Raw genomic sequence first — 21,706 nt, 5'->3', positions numbered from 1 at the left:
TCGAAAATATGACACAGTGCAATAAATTAAAAATAACGTTTGATGGTTGAATGATGTCACAGTTTAAACGCTAGGATTCATAATTTGTTGATCTTCTCAAATTTCCAGTATTTGAAATAAATTTTTAAAATTTTTTCAAAGTTTTTTCCCATATCAGTCATAAAAGACTTATTTGAACAATATTCCGAATTTAATTGTTTTGGAAAGTGTGTCAAATCACACTGGTCAGCCAGTCTACCCTACCCAACAAAAATCTCAGTAGAACAATATTAAGTTATAATTCAAATATGAGGTTTCGGAAAAAAAGTACTTGTACAAATATTCAAATATTTTAAACTACATAAAATTAATTTGAAATGAAGATGAATAATTTTATAATAAGTCATCGGAATTTCATTTTTGCGTTTGATCAACAGAATAATCTACAAGTATATCTACAAAGATATTAGCGAAATTGTGATAGAAAAAATGATAAAAAATGCATTTTTTTAGAGGAAATTTTGTTTTATCCAAAGTTTAAGACTGTTGCAGTCAAAATACATTCTATGAACCGCAATAACTATTTTGTTTTGAGTCCAATCGTTTTGCAATCTTAGAGTGAAACTGAAACAATTCAAACTTAAAAAAAAAAAACGGTCAATATTTGGTCAAGGGAAAACGTGGGTTAATCGGTGGAATCGTTCATTTAAAAAATCAAATTAAATTTCTTTTTCAAATTTAATTAGTATAAAATTCAGGAAAAATATTCAGTTAGGCTTCCGCTTTTCCAAATCCGAATTGCCGGGTCTTACGCTTAACCTCTGCCATCAGATTTTGTACAGCCGCAGTACAGCGGAGAAAGCCAGTTTTTGGCTCGATGCACGGTTGTAGACGATACACCCTGCTTATTTTGACACGATGCTATTCTTTCTTGGACGGCATTTTGACAACTGAAGAGTGAATTCCAAAATCAAAATAGGAGCAACATTCTACACACACACACACCTTCAAAATGAGTGGTGTTCAGGTTTTTTAAAATGCAAAATTGAAAGAAATACGTCAAGTTGAAATTGACCAAATTTTGACCGTATCACCCTTTAACTTAAAAACTGTTCTACTGAGATTTTTTTTTAATTTCATTTTCGGATTCAGCGCTTGATTTTACGTTAAACATTTGAGTTGGTCAATGAAACTCTCTTTTTCTTTAAATTTTGTAAACTAGTGTAACAATACACTAAAACCTCCACTAATCGTTCAATACCACCTTTATCCATTTTAAGTATTAAGACTTTCTAGATCAACAAATGTTGTGAACAATATAGAATAGAGAAAAAAAATTATAAAAATTGTTTTACAATTTTTTTGAAAATTTCCAGTATTATGAAATTTTTAACAACCAATTTCACAATAACAACGCACAATGTCATGCATGTTTTGCTGAATTTTTCATACCCAACCCTCATTAATAAACTCATTTCTGAAAAATATATCAGCATTTAGCGTAGGTCGAGCTTAAACAGTCAGAATAATTTCGTAGAAAACCATACCTTTTTTTGCGTTGTAGATATGATACAGAAACTTTTCACCGCTTGCGATGAGAAAAGGTGGAAAAAACACAATCTCCAATGGCCGCAAGGTGAGTTCAAAATGAGGGAGAAAAAATGGAAAAATATAATCATCCATTGAACCTTTTTCCCCATTGACGGAAGCTCCCTGGTGAAACCGGAGGCAGAGAATTTTGTTTGCTTATGTGTGGCGGGTGAGTTAATATGTGTGGAAATTTGTTGCGGTAGGTTTTTGTAGTTGGAATTTATGGTTACAAATTGAGTTATAATCCTTCGTGTTTGCTTTTTGTCAAACCATACTGCCAAATTTCGTCCTTTCATTCAAACCAAATGTTAATCCACATGCTACGGAAATTAGAAGCGCAATAGCCATGTTATCTCATTAGTAAAGCTTCAGGATTTTTTTTTTTCAAATCAATGTTTTCGTTGGACTAACATTTGATTTCTTGGAATCAAAACAGGGTAAAAATCACGGATCAGAAAAAGCAAATATTTTCATTACGTTCCAGCTATTGCCGGTACACAAATAAAATACTAGTCGGTCTAAATTTAGCTTCACTCTCTATAGAAAAAATCTAAAAATAGAGCTCTGTCATTCGATATAGAAAAAACTGACCGAAAAGCGTGGGATCCACACCGAGAACCAATTTGGGAAATATTCTTGTCCCCTTGCCCCTTCTTCAAACATCCGGATACGTGTCATGGGACTGTATTAAAATTTCATTTCGATCGTTCATGACCCAGCGAAAATCCTTGCTGATTTCGACCGGCTTCCATGAGTTTTTAGGATTTTGATTTTTTTCTGGGGGCAATTCGCAGCTTTATAGCTCCCAGGATTTGTGAAACATTGATTGGTGAAGACGCTTAACCCAGCTCATAGGGTTCAAATTATATGAGTGTGTCAGTATGGATGTTTGTATGTAGTTGCTTAAACTCAACACAACCAAACACACTGCCAAAGGGCCCAGACAGTTGAAATTTGAGCTGGTTCTGGTTGATGGTGTATGCTGCTGAAATTCTGATCTGTGCTCACAAATGCGTTGCAAGAATTTCATTCACAAATTTTCACTTCTCAATACTAGCACACGCAAGCCAGGCCAGGCATTTGGCTAGTCCTCTTTTCAAGGATCGATTTATAGGAAGTAGAGAGCTGGAGGGGAAAGTGGGGAGAAAGCTTTCCAAGAAAGCTTCATACGCCAACATTTGTAATAATGTGAAAGAAGAAGCTCCAGCTGGATGATGTTGGCGTATAGCTTGGTCCGACGATGTTCATCATTTTGGGACTTTTTAGAACCAAAAGACAACTAAATACTGGTTTATTTTGTACCATTGGATTTTTTTTTCAAAAATATACTTAGTTTGGATTTGACTTACTGAATTTTCAGAAGAAATGAAGCTGGAAGAAATATTAGGACATGTCCAATACTTTTCCCCCTTCCAAAATGTAGGTATCCTTCAAACCAAAAACTCACATGGATAGAGGATCTGAAAACCCAATTAAACCCATAGACAGAGAAAATGAAAGAGCTGGAGCTTTCCCTCACACGGTTGAACGATAATTGATTTACTTCATCAGATATATACCTACATGGGAACGAAGGAAAGAGTTGCTCTGCCTTCTCATGCCCACTATTTTGGACACGTTCCAGGAAAATTCGATGCGTTGGCGGAATTCGGTTTCCACTCAATCGCTCCCGCCCGGAAGATTGATGCCCCGGAGTGTAATTTTATGAGAGGACGAAGTTAGTTTAGTTAGAGCCCTTTTTTGTATGATACAAAATTGATACTTTAAAGCAGTGGAGAACTAAGCTATACAGCTAAGAGAACACATGAAAACACGAAGAAAATGACCCTTTTTAAGTCGTGTGGAAAAGTCTGTTAAGATTTTATTATCCCGCAACTCCCACGGGATAGAGAGAAATTATTCGAAATTGGTAACTTTTGTATGTGTATTTAGTGGATTGTACAGCGCTGCGACGGGGTTTGCCGTATAAGTATCATGGGCGTAGTTTCCAGGAAATCTGCATCATTTTTCGTGTTCGGATTCCGGATAATACTGATTCCAAGTTATTTCTGCTAAAGTTGTCTAATAGTTCTTCAATTTTTTTTTTTTGATCTGGTAAAAGCTCTCTTTAAAGTTTGATAAACACTACGTTAACGAAACCCGACTCTAAAGAATTTTTGTTCCAAAAATACTTCATTATATCATATTAATAAATAAAATAAGATGCTTCGTAGTTGTCGTGAGCTGACAAATTATCTGCCAACAATTCACAATCTTGTGCTTTTATACGTCCGTCTCTCACAACATTCGACCAATAAAGCCTAGTTCACACTCGGCAACTTGAACTGCGATTTAATGTGCTGAGACTTATTAATGTTTACATCTTGGTTGCTGAAAGAAGGTCTCCCATACTTGTCGAGAGATTTGAGACATGCATCTCATCGTCTAAACTTGAACAAGTCTCGACAAACGAAATCGCACTCCTAGTTGCCGAGTGTGGACTAGGCTAGGGTTACCATATCCCGTTATGCTGAAAAGAGTACAATTGATTTTTTTTTAAAGTAAGGAAAAATTCATAAATTTAAAATAAAGGAAAAATGTAATTTAAATTAATGAAATAGTGCCAATTGGTTAGAAGAAGTTGGAATTACTAAGAATTCCAGACAGCTTGGTTTTATCTGGGCCAGCCCGGTCTGGCCTGGTTGCCAAGATTTCGAAGAACAATTCCCGGATTTATCAAAAATCTATAGGAAAAAGTCAGGAGCTCCTAATTGGATTATTCAAAGGAAAATTAGTATTGATGTAATGCTGGCAAACCCCACAAACCACGATAAAATACTTGATTAAAAAAAAAAAAAAAACAAATTAGGCTCGTATATTTCCTTTAAACAAACAATATATTAGATTTGTACGCTACGAAGCATTTGAATATATTGGTTTTGTGCTCTTTGAATAACTGTTCGGTGGTTTATTGCATACTCAAAGCCGTTTATAGCGCTCACTGTAAATTAAGATTCAAAGGTGCCTTCATGAATACGGAATATTAGGGCAAAGTATTGAAAGTTGAATTTCTTCCGTCATCCGTCCTAAACTGAAACATACAAGTTAATTTTTCTGATTAAATGACTCTCATAAAAAAGAGTACACGTAAAATTTCACAAAAAGAAGAGTACGCCCATTTCTCGAACAAAAAAGAGTACATGTACTCTTAAAAGAGTACGTATGGTATCTCTAGACTAGGCTAAACTAGGGTAGATATTCTAGATTTCGATAGGAGCTAGTTTTCGACAGATTTTTAATAAAAGGCTTATCTTTCTTTTTGGTTGCTCAAGCTGTATACGTACATATTTTAATATTTTTGCTCTTGCAGTGTAGCATTAGACCGCTGCAAGCTTTGTATGAAAATTTCAAATTCCTAAATTGTTACACCTCCCATAACTTTTTTTGTTTGTTTTTGCAGCCAGAAATAGCAATAAAAATGTTGGAAGCGATCCATCCAGCCCTGAATTAGCGCAACGAGTTTTAATTTTGTATGGAAATTTGTATGGGAAATCAAATTTTTTCATTCAAAAATCACCAAAGCTGTACTGAAAGTTCCGAAAAATATAACTTGGAATGAAAAATATTCCTTGATTCTTGCAGTACAATTCATGAGAACAAATCACAAACATAATTTTTACCCCAGGAAAAATATTCGATGTAATACAAAGTTTTTGTTTTTCAAAATATTTTTTTTTATTTTAGCGTTTTTGACTGCTAAGTATAATCAATTTCAAAAAACTGCTTTGTATAGCCAGGAAATTTACGGATTTTTATAACATTTGCAGAAACATTTCATGAAATTATTAAAAGCTCTAGCAAGCAAAGTCTGCTATTCTTAAATACTTTTCAATAGATTCAGATTTTTTATTTTGAAACTGTAATAACTTTTTTCATAAAATTCTTAGCTGCTTGTCATGTTAGCAAAAAATGAAGCTTAAGAATAGTCAAAACCAAAAATTAAAGACCGATTTCATTTCAAGCTTATTTGAATTTTCTGGATGTTTTAATGTGCAAAAATTTCTTCTTCCATACAAATTTCCATACAAAATTGAAACGCGTTGCGCTAACCAGGAATCAACCAAATCATCTCAAATTTTACACTAATGCTTGGTTACCCAAAAGGCATCGAAAAAACATATGGGAGCAAAAAGTCATTTTTTGCAGCGGTCTAGTGTAGCATTCGCTGAGTATAAAAATGATTCTAAATAAATTGTTTAATAGTAGTAAATCATCAAATCAAAAGTAGCATTCCAAATCACCTGTTAAATTCAATGCCATCGACCAAATAAGAATTACATTGAATCATGAAAAAATATCATCTTTGTTGGAATTAAAGCAACATAAAAAGAATCAACGGATGGACAAAGGTCTGAATTAAGTGTTTTCAGTAATTTAATTCATATTTTTGCCAACATTTTACGAAATTTCATCTGATTTGCAAGTTTTCGAAAACTAGCGCTGAAAATTCACCTAATATCTATTTTTCGACATTCAACTTTCGTGTATGTTTATACTGTTTCCATGTTGTAAAAAATGCCGTGAAGTAGACAATAAATTCTAATATGCAAATATTCATATTCCTTGCAAACAAAGGAGGTGGAAATGTTTTGTATGTATGTTGATTATCCACCATGGGTGCACGGATTCACCGCAGTTTCTGCCTAAGTATGTGCTCACATGCATTCTAAGATTATAAGGTTCGACAAATCTCCAATGCAACGCGTACACCATACCCGGACCCCATAGCTTCGTATGAACTGTTATGGAGTGAATGTATTGTGTTGATGTCGGTTTATTTTGGAAAAAACGAGTCAATCAGCTGGGCATCCGTGTAAATACCTGGCCAGCTGGCAACTGGTTGAACATTCTTATTATACAGCCAGTTATATGAGAAAGCGCATCTTAACCTGTCGGCCACTTATGGGATTCGAACCTAAAAGTTTTTTTTTGCCGATACCGGGAATCGAACCCTGTACGCCTGGCATACCAAAAACAGACTCGTGCCAGCCTACCCACTAGACCACATCGGCGCTTAACAAAGGAGGTGGAAATGTTTTTGTCGAAAAATAAAACATTTGGTGTCGAAAACTAAAATTGAATGACGAAAAATAGACCATCGAGAGGTTTCAGTAAAAAGATAACAAACGCTTTGTATTGAGACTTTTGTTCAATAAAAAAGATAAAGAATATAGAAAAAAAGTCTGATTCATAGAACCAATAATATTTGATGTGAAAAACTTTGGTCAATTAATTTATTAATTTGGTTTTTATGACAATACAAGCCAAAACTGTCGAAAACTAGGTATAGTATCCTAATTTGCGTTTTTGTAAACACTTTGGATTGCTTTGATTCAGCCACATTTCTACTTTTTCACTTCAGCAATTGTACCTAATCCAGTTCCTTACTACCGTGACTGCGGGTAATTCCGTGCAGCACATAATTCCGTGCATTTTCCTGAAAAAATGTTTTTTTAATGCGAAAAATTATTTATATCCAACATAATTCTATGCTATCGTGTATAAATTGAACTTACGCACAATGCTGTCAAATTTATTTATTTCTAGTTTTCCTGTGAGCGGAATTAGGAGAACTTCCCCTCCCCCATTGTATTTTTTTTTCATTTAATTTCCAAACCAATTTGTATGAATTGTAAGAAAACTGAAAACTCCCCTATATGCTTACATAATTTGTGAATGACCCCTTAAATAATATTTGAATGATCCCTTATTGAAGTAAATTTACCAGCTCAGATTACTGAGAGGCGGTACTAAATAACGTGCTCATATTATCGGCAATTTTTACTTCACCTTAAAGAACAGATTTTTTATGTTAATGGAAGGGAAGGACCATGTAAATGGCCCACCTCCTTGCGTAAAATAATGTTTTGAATCCTTATGTCGGTTTATTGTAGCTTGAAAGTCATCGCATTTATTTAATCAACAAAAACTGTAGATAAATAACAATATTCAGAGTGTCAGGCAGGGCCTCGAAAAATCAGGCAATGCCAGAAAAATCAGGTATATTGGCATCTCTGGGTTAAAATCATAATAAGTGGACAGATCAACTGTTTAAGTAGTTGGTTCAAAAACACTTGGATTTGAAATCAAATACAGTCGTATAGTTGACATGATCAGCTGAAAAATTTGAATTAACTAGTCGACTTTATTCTCCGTGTAGGGAATCTTCTAGATATAACTGAAATCAAAAACAACATAGGGCAAAACTTTCATAAACCAAAAACTTCATGGAAAACACACTATTGTTTATAATCAATGAACAATAATTGGAAATTAAGCATTAGTTTTTGTACAAATGATAGGTTTTGATAAGATGTTTGGAAATTTCAAACAAGTTTTTCTCGATTGGAGCCAACTGCTGGTTTCGCCCATAAGAAATGTTTCGCAGGTCGTTTTCTTTGACATGAGATTTGATAGCTCTACACGCTCATGAACTGACGATTGATCTGAAAATAATTCAGAATCTTGTGCTTGAATAGGTTCGTCCCTCGCAAGATTAGACCAATAATTGATTTGATTTTTTGTTTACACTTTTAAATTCAATATTGACACATTTGTGTTGTTTAATATTTTACCTCATTGGTTCTGTACATTTTTTATCTCATCTCCACAGTAGTCAACCAGTATCAAGGTTTTTTAGGTCTCCCGTCCAGCAAGTTGCAACTCACTTGATCTCGCTGTTTGTTCAGTATATAGTATAAGAATAAGTATAAGTATAAGTATAAGTATAAGTATAAGTATAAGTATAAGTATAAGTATAAGTATAAGTATAAGTATAAGTATAAGTATAAGTATAAGTATAAGTATAAGTATAAGTATAAGTATAAGTATAAGTATAAGTATAAGTATAAGTATAAGTATAAGTATAAGTATAAGTATAAGTATAAGTATAAGTATAAGTATAAGTATAAGTATAAGTATAAGTATAAGTATAAGTATAAGTATAAGTATAAGTATAAGTATAAGTATAAGTATAAGTATAAGTATAAGTATAAGTATAAGTATAAGTATAAGTATAAGTATAAGTATAAGTATAAGTATAAGTATAAGTATAAGTATAAGTATAAGTATAAGTATAAGTATAAGTATAAGTATAAGTATAAGTATAAGTATAAGTATAAGTATAAGTATAAGTATAAGTATAAGTATAAGTATAAGTATAAGTATAAGTATAAGTATAAGTATAAGTATAAGTATAAGTATAAGTATAAGTATAAGTATAAGTATAAGTATAAGTATAAGTATAAGTATAAGTATAAGTATAAGTATAAGTATAAGTATAAGTATAAGTATAAGTATAAGTATAAGTATAAGTATAAGTATAAGTATAAGTATAAGTATAAGTATAAGTATAAGTATAAGTATAAGTATAAGTATAAGTATAAGTATAAGTATAAGTATAAGTATAAGTATAAGTATAAGTATAAGTATAAGTATAAGTATAAGTATAAGTATAAGTATAAGTATAAGTATAAGTATAAGTATAAGTATAAGTATAAGTATAAGTATAAGTATAAGTATAAGTATAAGTATAAGTATAAGTATAAGTATAAGTATAAGTATAAGTATAAGTATAAGTATAAGTATTAGTATAAGTATAAGTATAAGTATAAGTATAAGTATAAGTATAAGTATAAGGTAAGGGATGGATTACCAATAAAGATAAATTAACTTGATGTATAAAGTCTGGAAAAGACAATCATTTTACTAAAATGTTTGAACAGATTATTTCGCATTAAAAAAATCATACCAGTTATCTTAATTTTATTTCAGCCATGTTTGAGCATTTCCGGCAAACAATCAATTTATCATAAATTATTTGCCGTCCATTTTCTAGTCACTGTGGAAAAGAAACTTTTTAACTGATTCCTTTTAGCTGAAGCCATATAAATTGATCACATACACGCTGGGCCACATTGAACCATTAATGTTTGAAAAATAACCATAATGGCAGTTTTGTGGATCAAGTCGTTTTATGAGTTTTTTGGGAAAACTCATAAAATGGGATTTCACCGAGAACTTGGATTATGGTTATTTTTCAACCGTTTGCTAAAACAGTAAAAACGGTTATAAAATAACCGTTTTCCTACTAAATCAAGCAGGGTTCGTTTTACTGCAGCTAAAATCTAAGATTTTTGAATTTTATAGAAAAGACTCAAAGACTAAAAGAGAAACGTCGTTCTTTAATGGTTTTTTTTTCATTGTATTTAATTATAAGTTACAACATAATATATTTCTGTTGAATACGTCAACCTAAAGATATTTTTCATCGGCCAAGTTGCGTGTTTGAATGAAATTATTAGAACTATCCTACCGTTCCAGAGTCAGGAAGGCTGGATGACATGCAGTGGTTGACGGAGCATTGAAAATCAAATAAGTGACAAGATTCGGAACCGCCATCGCATAAGCCTCATAGCCATTTGGTTGAATTCGATGGGATGAAATAAAAATTGTCCAACATGTCCAGTCTGAAAATTTTGGATCAGAGACGGTTCCTTGGAGCCCGAGACATTATGTTGGAGCACCACCAGAACTATTTCCTCCAAGTTTTCGATAATGACATGCATGTTCGAATCTAAAACAAAAGATAAATAAACTGTTTGTATTACAGGCATTATGTTACTTAGATTCTAGCCTTCTTCGTCGAATGTTTGCAGAAATCCTACCTGTGTGTGCTGATAAATTTTGTCTGATGAACAATCTTCCGGATAAATTAAATAACATTTTGTAGCCACGATATGTGCGTAAACTTCTTCTGAAAGTTTCGAATATTTTTTCTGGAATCAGCAAAGAAAACTCATTAAATTTCGTGTTAAAATCAGTGGTTTTAAATTTTTACCTATTCCGCCGTCCGGAAGAAAGATGAAATCAACTTGCACATCGCTCATTGCGGATTTTGCTTCAGAAAAAGCATTATCGGCCCACCCAGCTGTATTTTTTTGATGCGGTCATATAGGTTCTCAGGAGGCAGCTTCCACCAGATAGTCTTCCCCCATTCGCCGGAATTGTCCATGGGATTACCATCATTGATACTGAAAAAACGAATTGTAAATTATCGCGAATGAATGGAGCACAGCAATATTGAAAATGCAAATTATACTTACTCGTGGCGATTGTATTTAAAGTTTAATTTGCACCAAAAAATTATCGAACTATCGAATCGAAAATAAAACAATGGCGGAACAGTGAACACAAAAAACATTCGAGTCATCTCTGATTGTACTAAATTTTTAACCATTTTTTTGGTTTTCAACAAGAACTTAGAAAATGGTTAAATTTTAATAGTTGATGCTGGTTAAAAAACAACAATAATCGAAGTTTTCGAAAGAAAACCAAAAAACGGTTGAAAAAAACTCTAAATTGGTTATAAAAAAATGAGCGTGTACAATTTCGTATTCATACATTGAATACTAGCGTTGAATTAACCATCTTTTGCAATAACTATTGTAGTTTTGAAGATTCGATACACGTTTTTTTTCTTTTACGATTATTTAATCTAACAAGGTCTCACTAATCTTTAAATCATAGAAGTGTCTCTCGAAAAACTCTTCCTTGCTGTTTTGAATTAACCAACATCATCAACAGGCAACAACAATGACAGCAACCATGTTGCTGTTTGGAGGATGAATGAGCTATTGACGTCATTTGAGACAACCGCAGCAGCACTTCAACAGCCAGCCAGCTCGAGAAAGCAGTCAGCCAATTCGAAAAGTTTCCTTCAAGCGTTAAGCGGGTCTTGATTTGAAAGTCTATGAATGCCAGCAGCCGGTTTGCGGTGAAGCGTACACGACGAATCCTTTCGCATCTTTTTTGTTGCCTGCGTTCTCCGTCCCTGGACAGGTTTGGATGGGAAAACAGCAGGTCCCGGGTCCTTATTCATGTTTGTGGAAAAAATTGAAATGGCATTTTCTTGTTTTGTGCTCATCGCGGTTTCCAACGGATTGTTGGGAATATTTCAATGCGAAAGGGATGGTCTTTCCAAAAAGGATATTCAAGGATAAACACATCATAGTTAATTTCAAAAGAGCTCCACAGACCGTTTATTGGGTTGTTTGGAAAATTCAAACTCAGGGATTCCAGGTTTTTTTCGATGATTGTTAATAAATTCAAGCATTTGATCATAACTATTCCAAATATATCAATCTACATAACCAATCAATTTGTCCACGCCCGGTTGATTAATCGATTAAAAAACTTCATGGGTTAAATAGAAAAATCAGAAAAATGCTCACTGCTAATGACGTTCGGACGAGTTAACTTTCGCGAGTGTTTGGCATATGGATCAAACGATTATTGCTGTTCGCTCCCGGAAATGACGTATATTAGCTTCGATTGACGTCCGTAGTAATGCCACGCTGCGCTCATATGCACTAAGCGCAGTAAGGCGATTCAAAGTAGTTTATCAAAGTGAAGAAGTGGACACGTTGTAGAAACATTCCCTGTTTGAAGTAAAAAATATGCTATTGTTTTGGGAAACTAATAGCTTTTTTTTAATTAAAAGAGGCATCATCAACTTATCACTGAAAAATGCTGTTAATTGGAATTAAATTTACAAAATTAAATAACAATCTGCTTTTTTGTTTTACAACACCTCTGAAGTCTGCCAGAATCAAATTATTGAAGGCACTAAATCTCATCTATGGGTACCTGATAACGAAAAATGATATTTTATGAACCACCCCTACGCGTTTGTGTGTGTGAAACCTCGCTCCTTACTGCTGATCTTGGCGGGCTGTAATAAGTGAATTGCTTGAATTGACACAAATTTGACAAGCAATTGAAAACGACACGGATAACGAGCATTTCTTAATCGCTTGAGTTGAACGCGGCCGTTGGTAGCTGTGTTGCGTTAGTTGTTTTAATTCACGTATTTTATGACTGTTTAAAGTTTCAGTTTTATTCGCTTTTACAACATCTATCAAACACGATATTGATCTAAGACATTCATTCTGTTCAATTTTGACAATTGGCATTAGGTATTGCTCAAAAATTATTCTTACTAAGAATCAGGTCAAAACATACAGAAACATCATGTTTTCTATAAATTTATAGTCTCAGCGTTAGAGATGGAACATTAGACTGAGGCGATTTGGGGTCATTTTCTAATCATTCAAACCATGAGGTTCTAATGCTTAATTTTGGTCTAAAATTTATTTATGATTTTCTGAAATAATTTCGAATTAAGTTTACATGAGTATTTAACTTTTAGTATTGCAAGGGAGAATTTAACATTTTGTTCTGAAAAACAAACAATTTTTTTCTTTTGACTCTGGAACCGAACCATCTTATAGTTTTTGTCAAAATTAAAAAATTCTTTAAAGGCAATTTTCTTTTGAATCATTTTGTCGAAGTCTGTATTTTAGTATCGTTTCAGATGACAGAGTTCAACCTGTTGAATAGAGGTATGCCCTTTGCCATTGAAGTTCGTATTATCAAACTCGCAACACTGAAATTTGAAGAATAAGGCCTATATTAGGCAAACCTACATACCGGCAGCATTTCATATTTAAATAAACTGCTTTCAATGCCAAAAGACATAGGATAAATCTTTTTAATATTTAAATTTGGCAAATAAACGTGGACAACTTGAGATTACAGCATGGATCATCTTAAAGCTGGACGCATTAAAACTGGTCTATCTCGGAGCTTTGAAAACGAAATAACGAAATGTTTTGTACTCAAAATGTAGCACGTTTATTGCTCTTCAAAGGAAAAATAATAAAAACAAAAAATCCGCAGTACTTTTAATGAAATTTCGAACTTTTCATCGAATATCACTCATCATAGTTTGGAAACCCTGTACGCCGACCTCAGCGGCCATTTTGTTGCACCAGCTCTTCATCTCTGTAGTATCGTCCTACCATTCTTCTACATCTTCTGCTTGACAATTGCCCAATATTTTTCGATAGGACGGAATTGAAGGCAGTTGGGTGGGTTGATGTCCTTTTCGACAAAATTCAGCCCGTTGTCCCGATACCAGTAGTACCTCTTTGCAGTAGTTGCAGCTTTCCAAATCTGGCCAAAACTTTACTGGTCCATTGTGAGATCTAATTTATGGAAGAATACGTTTTATCAGGCACTCCTCCTTGTACATCTTGGAGTCCATGGTCTTGTTTGTCATTAAAACCGGAGTTTTTCTTGCGCAGCTGCAAATACCTTGCCAGATCAAACACTTTCTTGCAAACTTAGGCCGATGACATAGTGAGTGCGATGCGATGCGAATTGGCGGAAAATTTACGGACGCAGCCTACGCGAACTCGTGCGGCGGAACAAATTGACATATGCTTCGCCGCGTTGAGTATGTCAGGTTTAAGCGATTCACATACATTTCCATCAAATGTGGTTCACCGCATTGAATCGCATTCACCGCATCGCATCGCGTCGTATTCACTATGTCATCGGCCTTATTGGCAAAAACGAATTTGAACTTGACGGGTGTGTGAATGGATAAAACCGACGCTTCGTCATTCGACATGAGCGTGCACGCGAGTCAGTCGGTCAGTCGGCGAGCAAGCGAGCAAGCGAGCCAGCCGAGTAGTGCGTGCGGTTCCCTCGGCTGTAAGTGATTCGGTGGGCCACCAGTGCTACTTCCGGACTTCGGAGCTCCGGACAGGTCTGCACATTTGGCGACCGTGGCAGGTAGTTTTTCAGAAGCATTAAAAACGAGAAATTAGAAAAAAAAGCGAACCAGAAAAAGAACCACAAACGCGATTCACTTTGAAATAATTTTCAACAAACGAGGTTGAAAACCAAAAATTTATTATTTACCCATTGCAAAAAAATGGCAAAAATGAGTAGTTAGATTACCTAACATTTCAAAACTTGTTTGAAAAAAAGCAACACTGTTGAAAGATTTTCGAAAGCTATTTAGGTCAAAGTGGAAGAAAGGAAACGTGCCATTCGGGAATAATGCCGAAACCGGACTGGAAGGAAACACCATTTAGATAAATGTTCAATAGGGTGTTCCAAAATTGCATAACTTCTGGGATTCTGGGGGCTCACCCTCCAAATGCTAGATTAGGATGTGCAGAACAAACTTTTGTATGGGGCAGACTGAAAAAAAATATGTTTGGAGGTTCCGCAAGCGCGATCTTTGAAAAAAGTCCACTTTAAAAAAAAATTGATTTAAAATAAATTCTGGGTCCAAAAATTTTCATAAAATTTATATATTTTATATTTTTTAATTTTGTCCGAGTTAAATACTACACGCAAAAAATGAAAAATGAACCAAATTTGAATCAAACAAAATGTAAAACAAGCAAGCTATTTCCAAGAAAAAAAAAATTTTTGGTCCAAAAATTTTGAATTCAATTGACCAAAATGTGTACCAAGCGTAAAATATTTTTGATACCAATGCCATCAAAAGATGCGGATTTTTGTGCACTTAAACTTTGCTGAACAAAGCATGTTGTTTGTATCATGGTGTGAAGAGCTATTTACGGTTCAATGCTTAATAAAAATCACAATTTAGGATATTTTTTATTTAATTTATCAAATTTGTCTTGGTAAATACCTACTTAAAAATCAAAATACTTGCAAAAAAAGACTTGGATGGTTTTAGGAAGTCATCAGAAGGCCATATGCTAAATTTAAGCGGAGTCGGACAACAGGAAGGGGTTGCACTGTATTGGGGAAAGTGAAACGCCTGATGTAGCTGCTCGTTTGATTCAGCTCAAACTAAAAAGATAAAGATTTATTTATTTTAATATCTCTAATAGTGTGTTTTACTGACTTACAGTTTTAGTTTCAGTTCTACCATAAAAATGTGCCTGGACTCGTGAGCTGCTACTTCCTAATCTGGCCTAATCGACTATAAAATATTTCTGTAAGCTAAGGGATACAAAACAAATTCTTTTGCAAACTTACATTGTTTTTCGGGAATACAGAGTAAATCTTAAAAACACTTTTCGACAACGGTCTATAGCTTTCTCTTCCGATCGCAAACGAAAAAAACAGTCCTCGCGCTTTTTTCCAGCCGCTGACATTTACGTCCGTCCAGGGAGGCCAGTTGAAGGGATTTTTTCCTCTGTGCCCAGTGGTTTTAACATTTCCCCGACCCGTAAACCTGGTCCAGAACCTGCTTCCTGGACAGATTTACCAATAGCCTCAATCTCTATGACTGCGAGTTTAGCCACCGGTCGCCGAAACAGTCCACTGGAAGTGCGAACCACCGCCTGTCGAACACGGCCGTCTTTTCCAACGATGACTTCAGCTACTTGCCCCCGGACCCATCCGTTGCGGTTTTGATCATCCGTGATGAACACTAAATCACCTGGTTTCAGCGGTCTTGAATCTTCTAACCATTTGGTACTCACGTTCAAGGACGGCACATATTCCTTTAGCCACCGCTTCCATAGTTCGTCGGCGATGTACTGGGACCTCTGGTAGGTGCTTCGAAGTGCCTCTGCCAGACCTGTTGGCGCTATGCGAAGATCCTTCAGCTCGGTTACCGTGCCACGCAAAAAATGGTTCGGCGTAAGCGCTTCAGCGTCCGATGAGTCTTGGGGTATATAAACCAACGGTCTGCAGTTGACGATCTCTTCGGCCTCAGCAATAACGGTCAAAAGTATTTCATCGCTCATTCGGTGTTCCGCATTCAGTGTTGCCATTGTAGTCTTGACCGTTCGTACCATCCGCTCCCATATGCCCCCCATATGAGGTGCAGAAGGCGGATTGAAGCACCAGCGCGTCTTGGCATTGGTGAACACGTTAGCGCAGGCTGTTCCGATCCGACGAATCTGCTCTTGAAGTTCCTTGTTGGCTGCTTTCAAGTTGGTGCCGTTGTCGGAGAAGATGACAATTGGTGGGCCTCTGCGCAGCACGAATCTCCGAATTGCCTTGATACACGAGTCAGTATTCAGCTTGTGTGCCACTTCCAGGTGCACTGCCCGGATCGTCAGGCACGTAAACAGTACAACCCACCGTTTCTCGACCCGGCGTCCCACGATTACCTCAATCGGTCCAAAATAGTCGACACCTACATGACTGAAGGGTCTCAGAAAAGGCGTCACTCGTTCAATTGGTACGGGTGCCATCGTAGGTACGTGCGGTCGGCTCCTTTTAACTTTGCACCATTGACAATTATCCATCGACCGCTTCACACAGCTCCTCAACTTAGGGATATAAAAACGTTGTCGAACTTCGTTGAACGTGGTCTCCCGGTTAGCGTGTGCAAAACGCCGATGATAGTCAGCTAGCAGTAGATTGGTGATTTCGTGGGCTCTTGGTAGAATGATGGGGAATCTCGTATCGTAGGGGATGAATTCAGCAAATTTTGTCCTGCCATCCATTCGCAACACGTCACAATCGTCCAGGAACGGCTTACAATGATAGATGGCACTGTGTTTCTCAATCGAAATCCAGTTTTCTGACGTCAGCTGACGGTTCTTCGATGTGATAACTATTTCACATGAAAACGACTCTCTTTGAGCAATTTTCCACAACAGGATCTCGGCTGCTTCGTATTCTTCCTGCTTCAAAGGAACTAAGGTACATTCGACGTCACGGATCACCAATCTCTTCAATCGTTCGGTGGCGTCCGGAATAACCTCGATGGGTGCTCGAGCAATGCGGCGACGACAATTGGAGATAAATCTGTAAACGCAACATATCGTCCGTAGGAGAACATTCCACCGTGAGAACCGACTTACATCGATGATAGGTTCGTTAGTCTTGAAAGTGTGGAACATGTGGCACGCTCGAAGCTCGATTGTCGTGTTTGGTGTTGGTGTTTTCTGCGTAGGCCACATCTCCTCTGGTTGCTGGAGAAAATCGGGTCCGTTGAACCAGGGCCCTTCTGGGTCCAGACAGGGACCTCTGCCCCACTTGGTGAGTGTATCTGCCACGTTAGCCTTCGAGGGCACCCAGCGCCACTCGTCGATCTTCGTCTCTTGTAGAATCTCGCCAATCCTGAATGCGACAAACGGTTTGTACTTCCGTTGATCGGATCGAATCCATGACAGCACATTTTGCGAATCGGTCCAGAGCAAACGCCTCGTTACCTTCAGCTCATGACTATCTTCAACCAATTTTAGCAATCTTGTTCCGAGTACCGCACCCATTAGTTCCATGCGAGGGATGGATAACTGCTTCAGTGGAGCCACTTTCGTTCGCGCCATTACTAGTGAGCATCGTGGACCTTCGTCGGTTTCGATCCGGAAGAAGGCTACAGCACCATACGCCTGCTCGCTGGCGTCGACGAAAACATGAAGTTGTAGCGACTCATAAGCCTTCGGTGGAGCATTTTGCAGATAGCAACGGGGAATTTTCACCTCTTCAATCAGCGACAGTTTATTTCTCCACTGCGACCAACGTGTATAGCTTTCGTCATCGATTTTCTCATCCCAATCACACCCGGTACGCCACAGACTTTGGAGAAGGATCTTGCCATGTATTGTGAACGGAGAAAGAAATCCGAGTGGGTCGAAAAGGCTCATTACACAGCGGAGGGCTATCCGCTTCGTCGGTCGCTGATCGTCATTTAAAAACGGTGACAAGTCCTTCCGCAGATTGGTCGAGAAAGTAAAGATGTCTTCGTGGGGACACCAGATAATTCCCAGAACGCGTTCTCTTGTTTTGTCATCCTCTGGTTGCAGCGGCACTCGTTCGTCGTCTTCTTTTCCTCCCAGGGCTCGAATAAACGATTTATCATTCGAAACCCAGCTATGCAGCTCGAATCCAGCTTGTGAGTGCACGTAGCGGACCTGCTTCGCTCGGTTGATGGCTTCCTCAGGAGTATCGGCACTGTCAAGATAATCGTCAACGTAATGCCGACGAATAATAGCCTTCGCAGCGTCCGGGAATTGATCAGCGTGTTGAGACGCATTCAGATTTTTCACATATTGGGCAGACGTCGGTGAGCAGGCTGCACCAAAGGTACCCACATCCATAACGTACACGTCTGGCTTGGTGGTAGGGTCTGTTCGAAAAAGGAAACGCAATACGTGCTTATCAGCTTCCCGAATCCGGTATTGGTGGAACATTTCGCGTATGTCCGCCTTGAAAGCCACCGGTCGTTCCCGAAATTGTTGAATGATAGCTGGCAACGAAGTTAAAAGATCCGGTCCGGTAAGTAGAATGGAGTTTAGCGACGTTCCGTTCACTTGAGCCGCCGCGTCCAGGACCAGACGTATCTTGCCAGGTTTGTTTGGATGGACAACAACGCCGAGAGGGAGGTACCAAACCTTCTTGGGATTCGCCAACAACATTTCTTCATCCGTCAACTGATGGGCGTACTGCTTCGCTTGATATTCCACGATTTTTTGGCGTACAGCTTGTTCGAGTATGGGATCCTTTTTCAGCCGTCGCTCGAGACCCTCCATCCTCTTGAGCGCCATCGGGTAGCTGTCCGGCAGTTCAAAATCGTCCCACTTGAATAGTAATCCAGTCTCAAAACGGCCATTTACTCGTACGGTTGTTCTCTGTAGCAGGTCTCTAGCTCGGCGAATTTCATCCGACTCCGGAAGTTCACTCACAGTGACTCCAGCGTCTTCGGCGGCGAAGTAGCCGCGCATCATGTCATGCAGTTCCTGGTTCGATAGTTCCCGATGACAACCCAGGAAGCCTTCAATGTGTGAGGCTCCCCTAGGTCCGTAGATGGTCCAACCAAGGTGGGATCTGACCGCAATAGGTTCGTTGGTTTTGCCAATTCTTGATTCCAAAGGTGCCAAAAGATGGACGTTGTTGAGTCCGATCAGAATCTTCGGTTCCTCTCCGTTTTGATTTGCTGTGTACAAGCCGTGAAGGTGCGGATACTGACTGGTAATTTCCTCGAAGTTTATGCGCTGTTTCGGAAGGTACAGCCTTTTTACGGTTCGTGCCTCGTTCAGGTCTAATCGCTCTCCCGATGTGCCATCTGATACCTGTAGTGACAAGCAAACAGAACTAGGTTCTTGTCGGACGATGTTTCCTGTCCACTGCAGCGTAAGTGGTTGTGGTTGACCGTTAGCGTGGAGGCTAGCTACGAGGCTCTCCTCGATGAGCGTCATCGACGAACCTTCGTCCAAATAGGCGGAAGTTGATATCGATCGTTGCTTGAAGTGTAGTACAATCGGTACAATCCGGAATATCACGGAATGCTGCTTGGACGTATGGGCGTGGTGTTGTCCGACAATAGTTGGTATTGTTTCTCTTGGATTGGCTGTTACGTTCCGGTGCACCAAAGGATGATGGTGTTCTCGACAGTTTCCAATATTGCAAGTTATTTTGAATTTGCACCAGCCTCCGTGCTCGTTCAGGCACCGTTCACACAGTTTGTGCTCTTCTTTCTTCTTCAGCCGCTCGGTCAAATTCAAACTTCGAAAGATGTCACAGTTCCTGACCCGATGTCCATCCTTCCTACAGATCGAACAGACTAATTGGGGTTTCACGGTTACGTTGCTGGCACTGCTGTGTGCGTATACAAATCCCTTTTCCTTTGGCCTTGACTTTTCTACTTTGGTAGATGCTGTTCCTTTTGAATCGACGACAAGAATAACTTCGCTGGCTTCCGCTACGATGTTTGATGCAAAATCCGCGAATGTGCGGAGCGTCACTCGATCAGTCAGTCTCCGACACTGCACCCACTCACGCTTTGTTGCGGCCGGGAGTTTATCGACCAGTTCCTGAATCAGGATCGGGTTGACCAAATGATCATGTAGGTTAGCCGCTTCCAAATGGTCACATAATTCTTGAACCGCCATCCCGAAAGGAATATAAGTTTCTAGTCGATCGCTTTTCGGTGCATCTGCTTTTCGCACTTTGTTCAGTAGCGTATGAATCAGCTGCTCGGGTCTTCCGTACAACATGCGGAGCGTTTCGATCACCTGCGGTACGGAGTTTGGCAAGAGTAGCCGACTACGGACGGATTCCAGTGCCGGTCCCTTAAGGCACTCTTGCAGGCGGACGAGGTTCTCGACGTTAGTGAATCCGCAGGCTTCTGTCGAGTTGGTGTAGCTACTGTAGAACAGCGGCCATTCTTCGCTCCTTCCGGTGAAAATCGGTAGCTTCTTGGACAGGACCTGACGGGCGGCTCGTTGTGCCCTGGTGGGCCCCGACCCGTCTCGAGAGCTGTTTGTCGACGTTGACGAAACCTCCTCATGTCTTCGGCTGGTTCCCAAACCTGGTTCTTGCAGATGATATTCACGATTGCCCGGTTGCCACAGAAGGATAGGGCTCACGCGACGCATCTCTTGGATGGGAGTTGATTGATGGTGCTGTGCGGGTGGTCGATCATTTATCGCTCGCTTGGCTGGTACTTCCGGATTTCGCCTGGGCGTGAGGTACTAACGAACCTCCTGGTCTTCGGTTTCGAACTCGTTGAGATCTTTCAGCCTCGGTTCTGGATCGATGCGGTGAATGAGCCAATCGTTCACTTTTTTTCGGCTTTCGTGTTCAGAAACATCGTTCGGCTCTCCACCAACTGCACCATCGTCGCTTCCTAGTTCTTTTACCGCCAGTTGGTAGCGGTCACGCTGAAATTTTTCCTGCAGGGCGCGCTGCTTCTGTTGGAAATCGATTTCTTCAGCAAGCTGCCTTTCGAACATCGCCTTTTCCTGCGCCAGTCGTTTTTCTTGCAGTTCTTTTTCCTGTTGGAAGCGTTTCTGCGCTAGCCGCTGCTCGAGTTCCATACGCCTCTCGCTGAGAATCTTTTCCGCCTCAAACTGCTGTTCCTTCATCGCAAACTCCTCTTCCATCCGACGCATTTCCAGCTCCAATCGCGAAGTGGATCGTTTGCTGCTTTTTGACGCAATCGATTTGCCGTCATCTGGTTGTCTTGCTCGGGTGTATTCCGGATCGGCGATGATTTCATGATTCGATGGTGAATTTTTGCTTCCGGTGGGCGCTTGATTGCTGGGATTCGCCTGAAGAGGTAAGGGTTTCGGAAGAGTTCCGGCAGTGGATTTCTTGCCAGACTTTTTCCCCTTTTTCTCCCTCTTAGCGGCGCATTCCGAGCATCGGAACTCACGGTGTTCCACACCGGGTGATTCGCTCACGCAACCGAAATAGAACCATGCCCCACAATCGTCGCAGGCAACCATTTCCTCGTTGTCCGGTTCGGCACATTTGCTGCAGCTTCCCATCTCAAAGTGAGGTTATGCACCAGTAAAACTTTTGAGAA

At 38.7% G+C, this 21,706-nt stretch overlaps 1 protein-coding gene across 1 annotated transcript; it reads right to left on the bottom strand.

The window, feature by feature from the left end:
* Window positions 1-15,593: 15,593 nt before the first annotated feature.
* On the bottom strand, window positions 15,594-21,668 carry LOC129741973 (uncharacterized). The gene is made up of 2 exons (XM_055733815.1): window positions 20,880-21,668; window positions 15,594-20,801 (listed from the first exon to the last, which is right to left on the bottom strand). Exons 1-2 carry the CDS (start codon window positions 21,666-21,668, stop codon window positions 15,594-15,596), a joined length of 5,997 nt encoding a protein of 1,998 aa, XP_055589790.1.
* Window positions 21,669-21,706: the final 38 nt, after the last annotated feature.

The sequence above is a fragment of the Uranotaenia lowii genome, chromosome 2 (genome assembly GCF_029784155.1).
Source record: "Uranotaenia lowii strain MFRU-FL chromosome 2, ASM2978415v1, whole genome shotgun sequence".
Lineage (NCBI taxonomy): Eukaryota > Metazoa > Arthropoda > Insecta > Diptera > Culicidae > Uranotaenia > Uranotaenia lowii.
The sequence above is the reverse complement of the archived record's forward strand: the minus strand, read 5'-3'. Positions and strand labels throughout refer to the sequence as shown.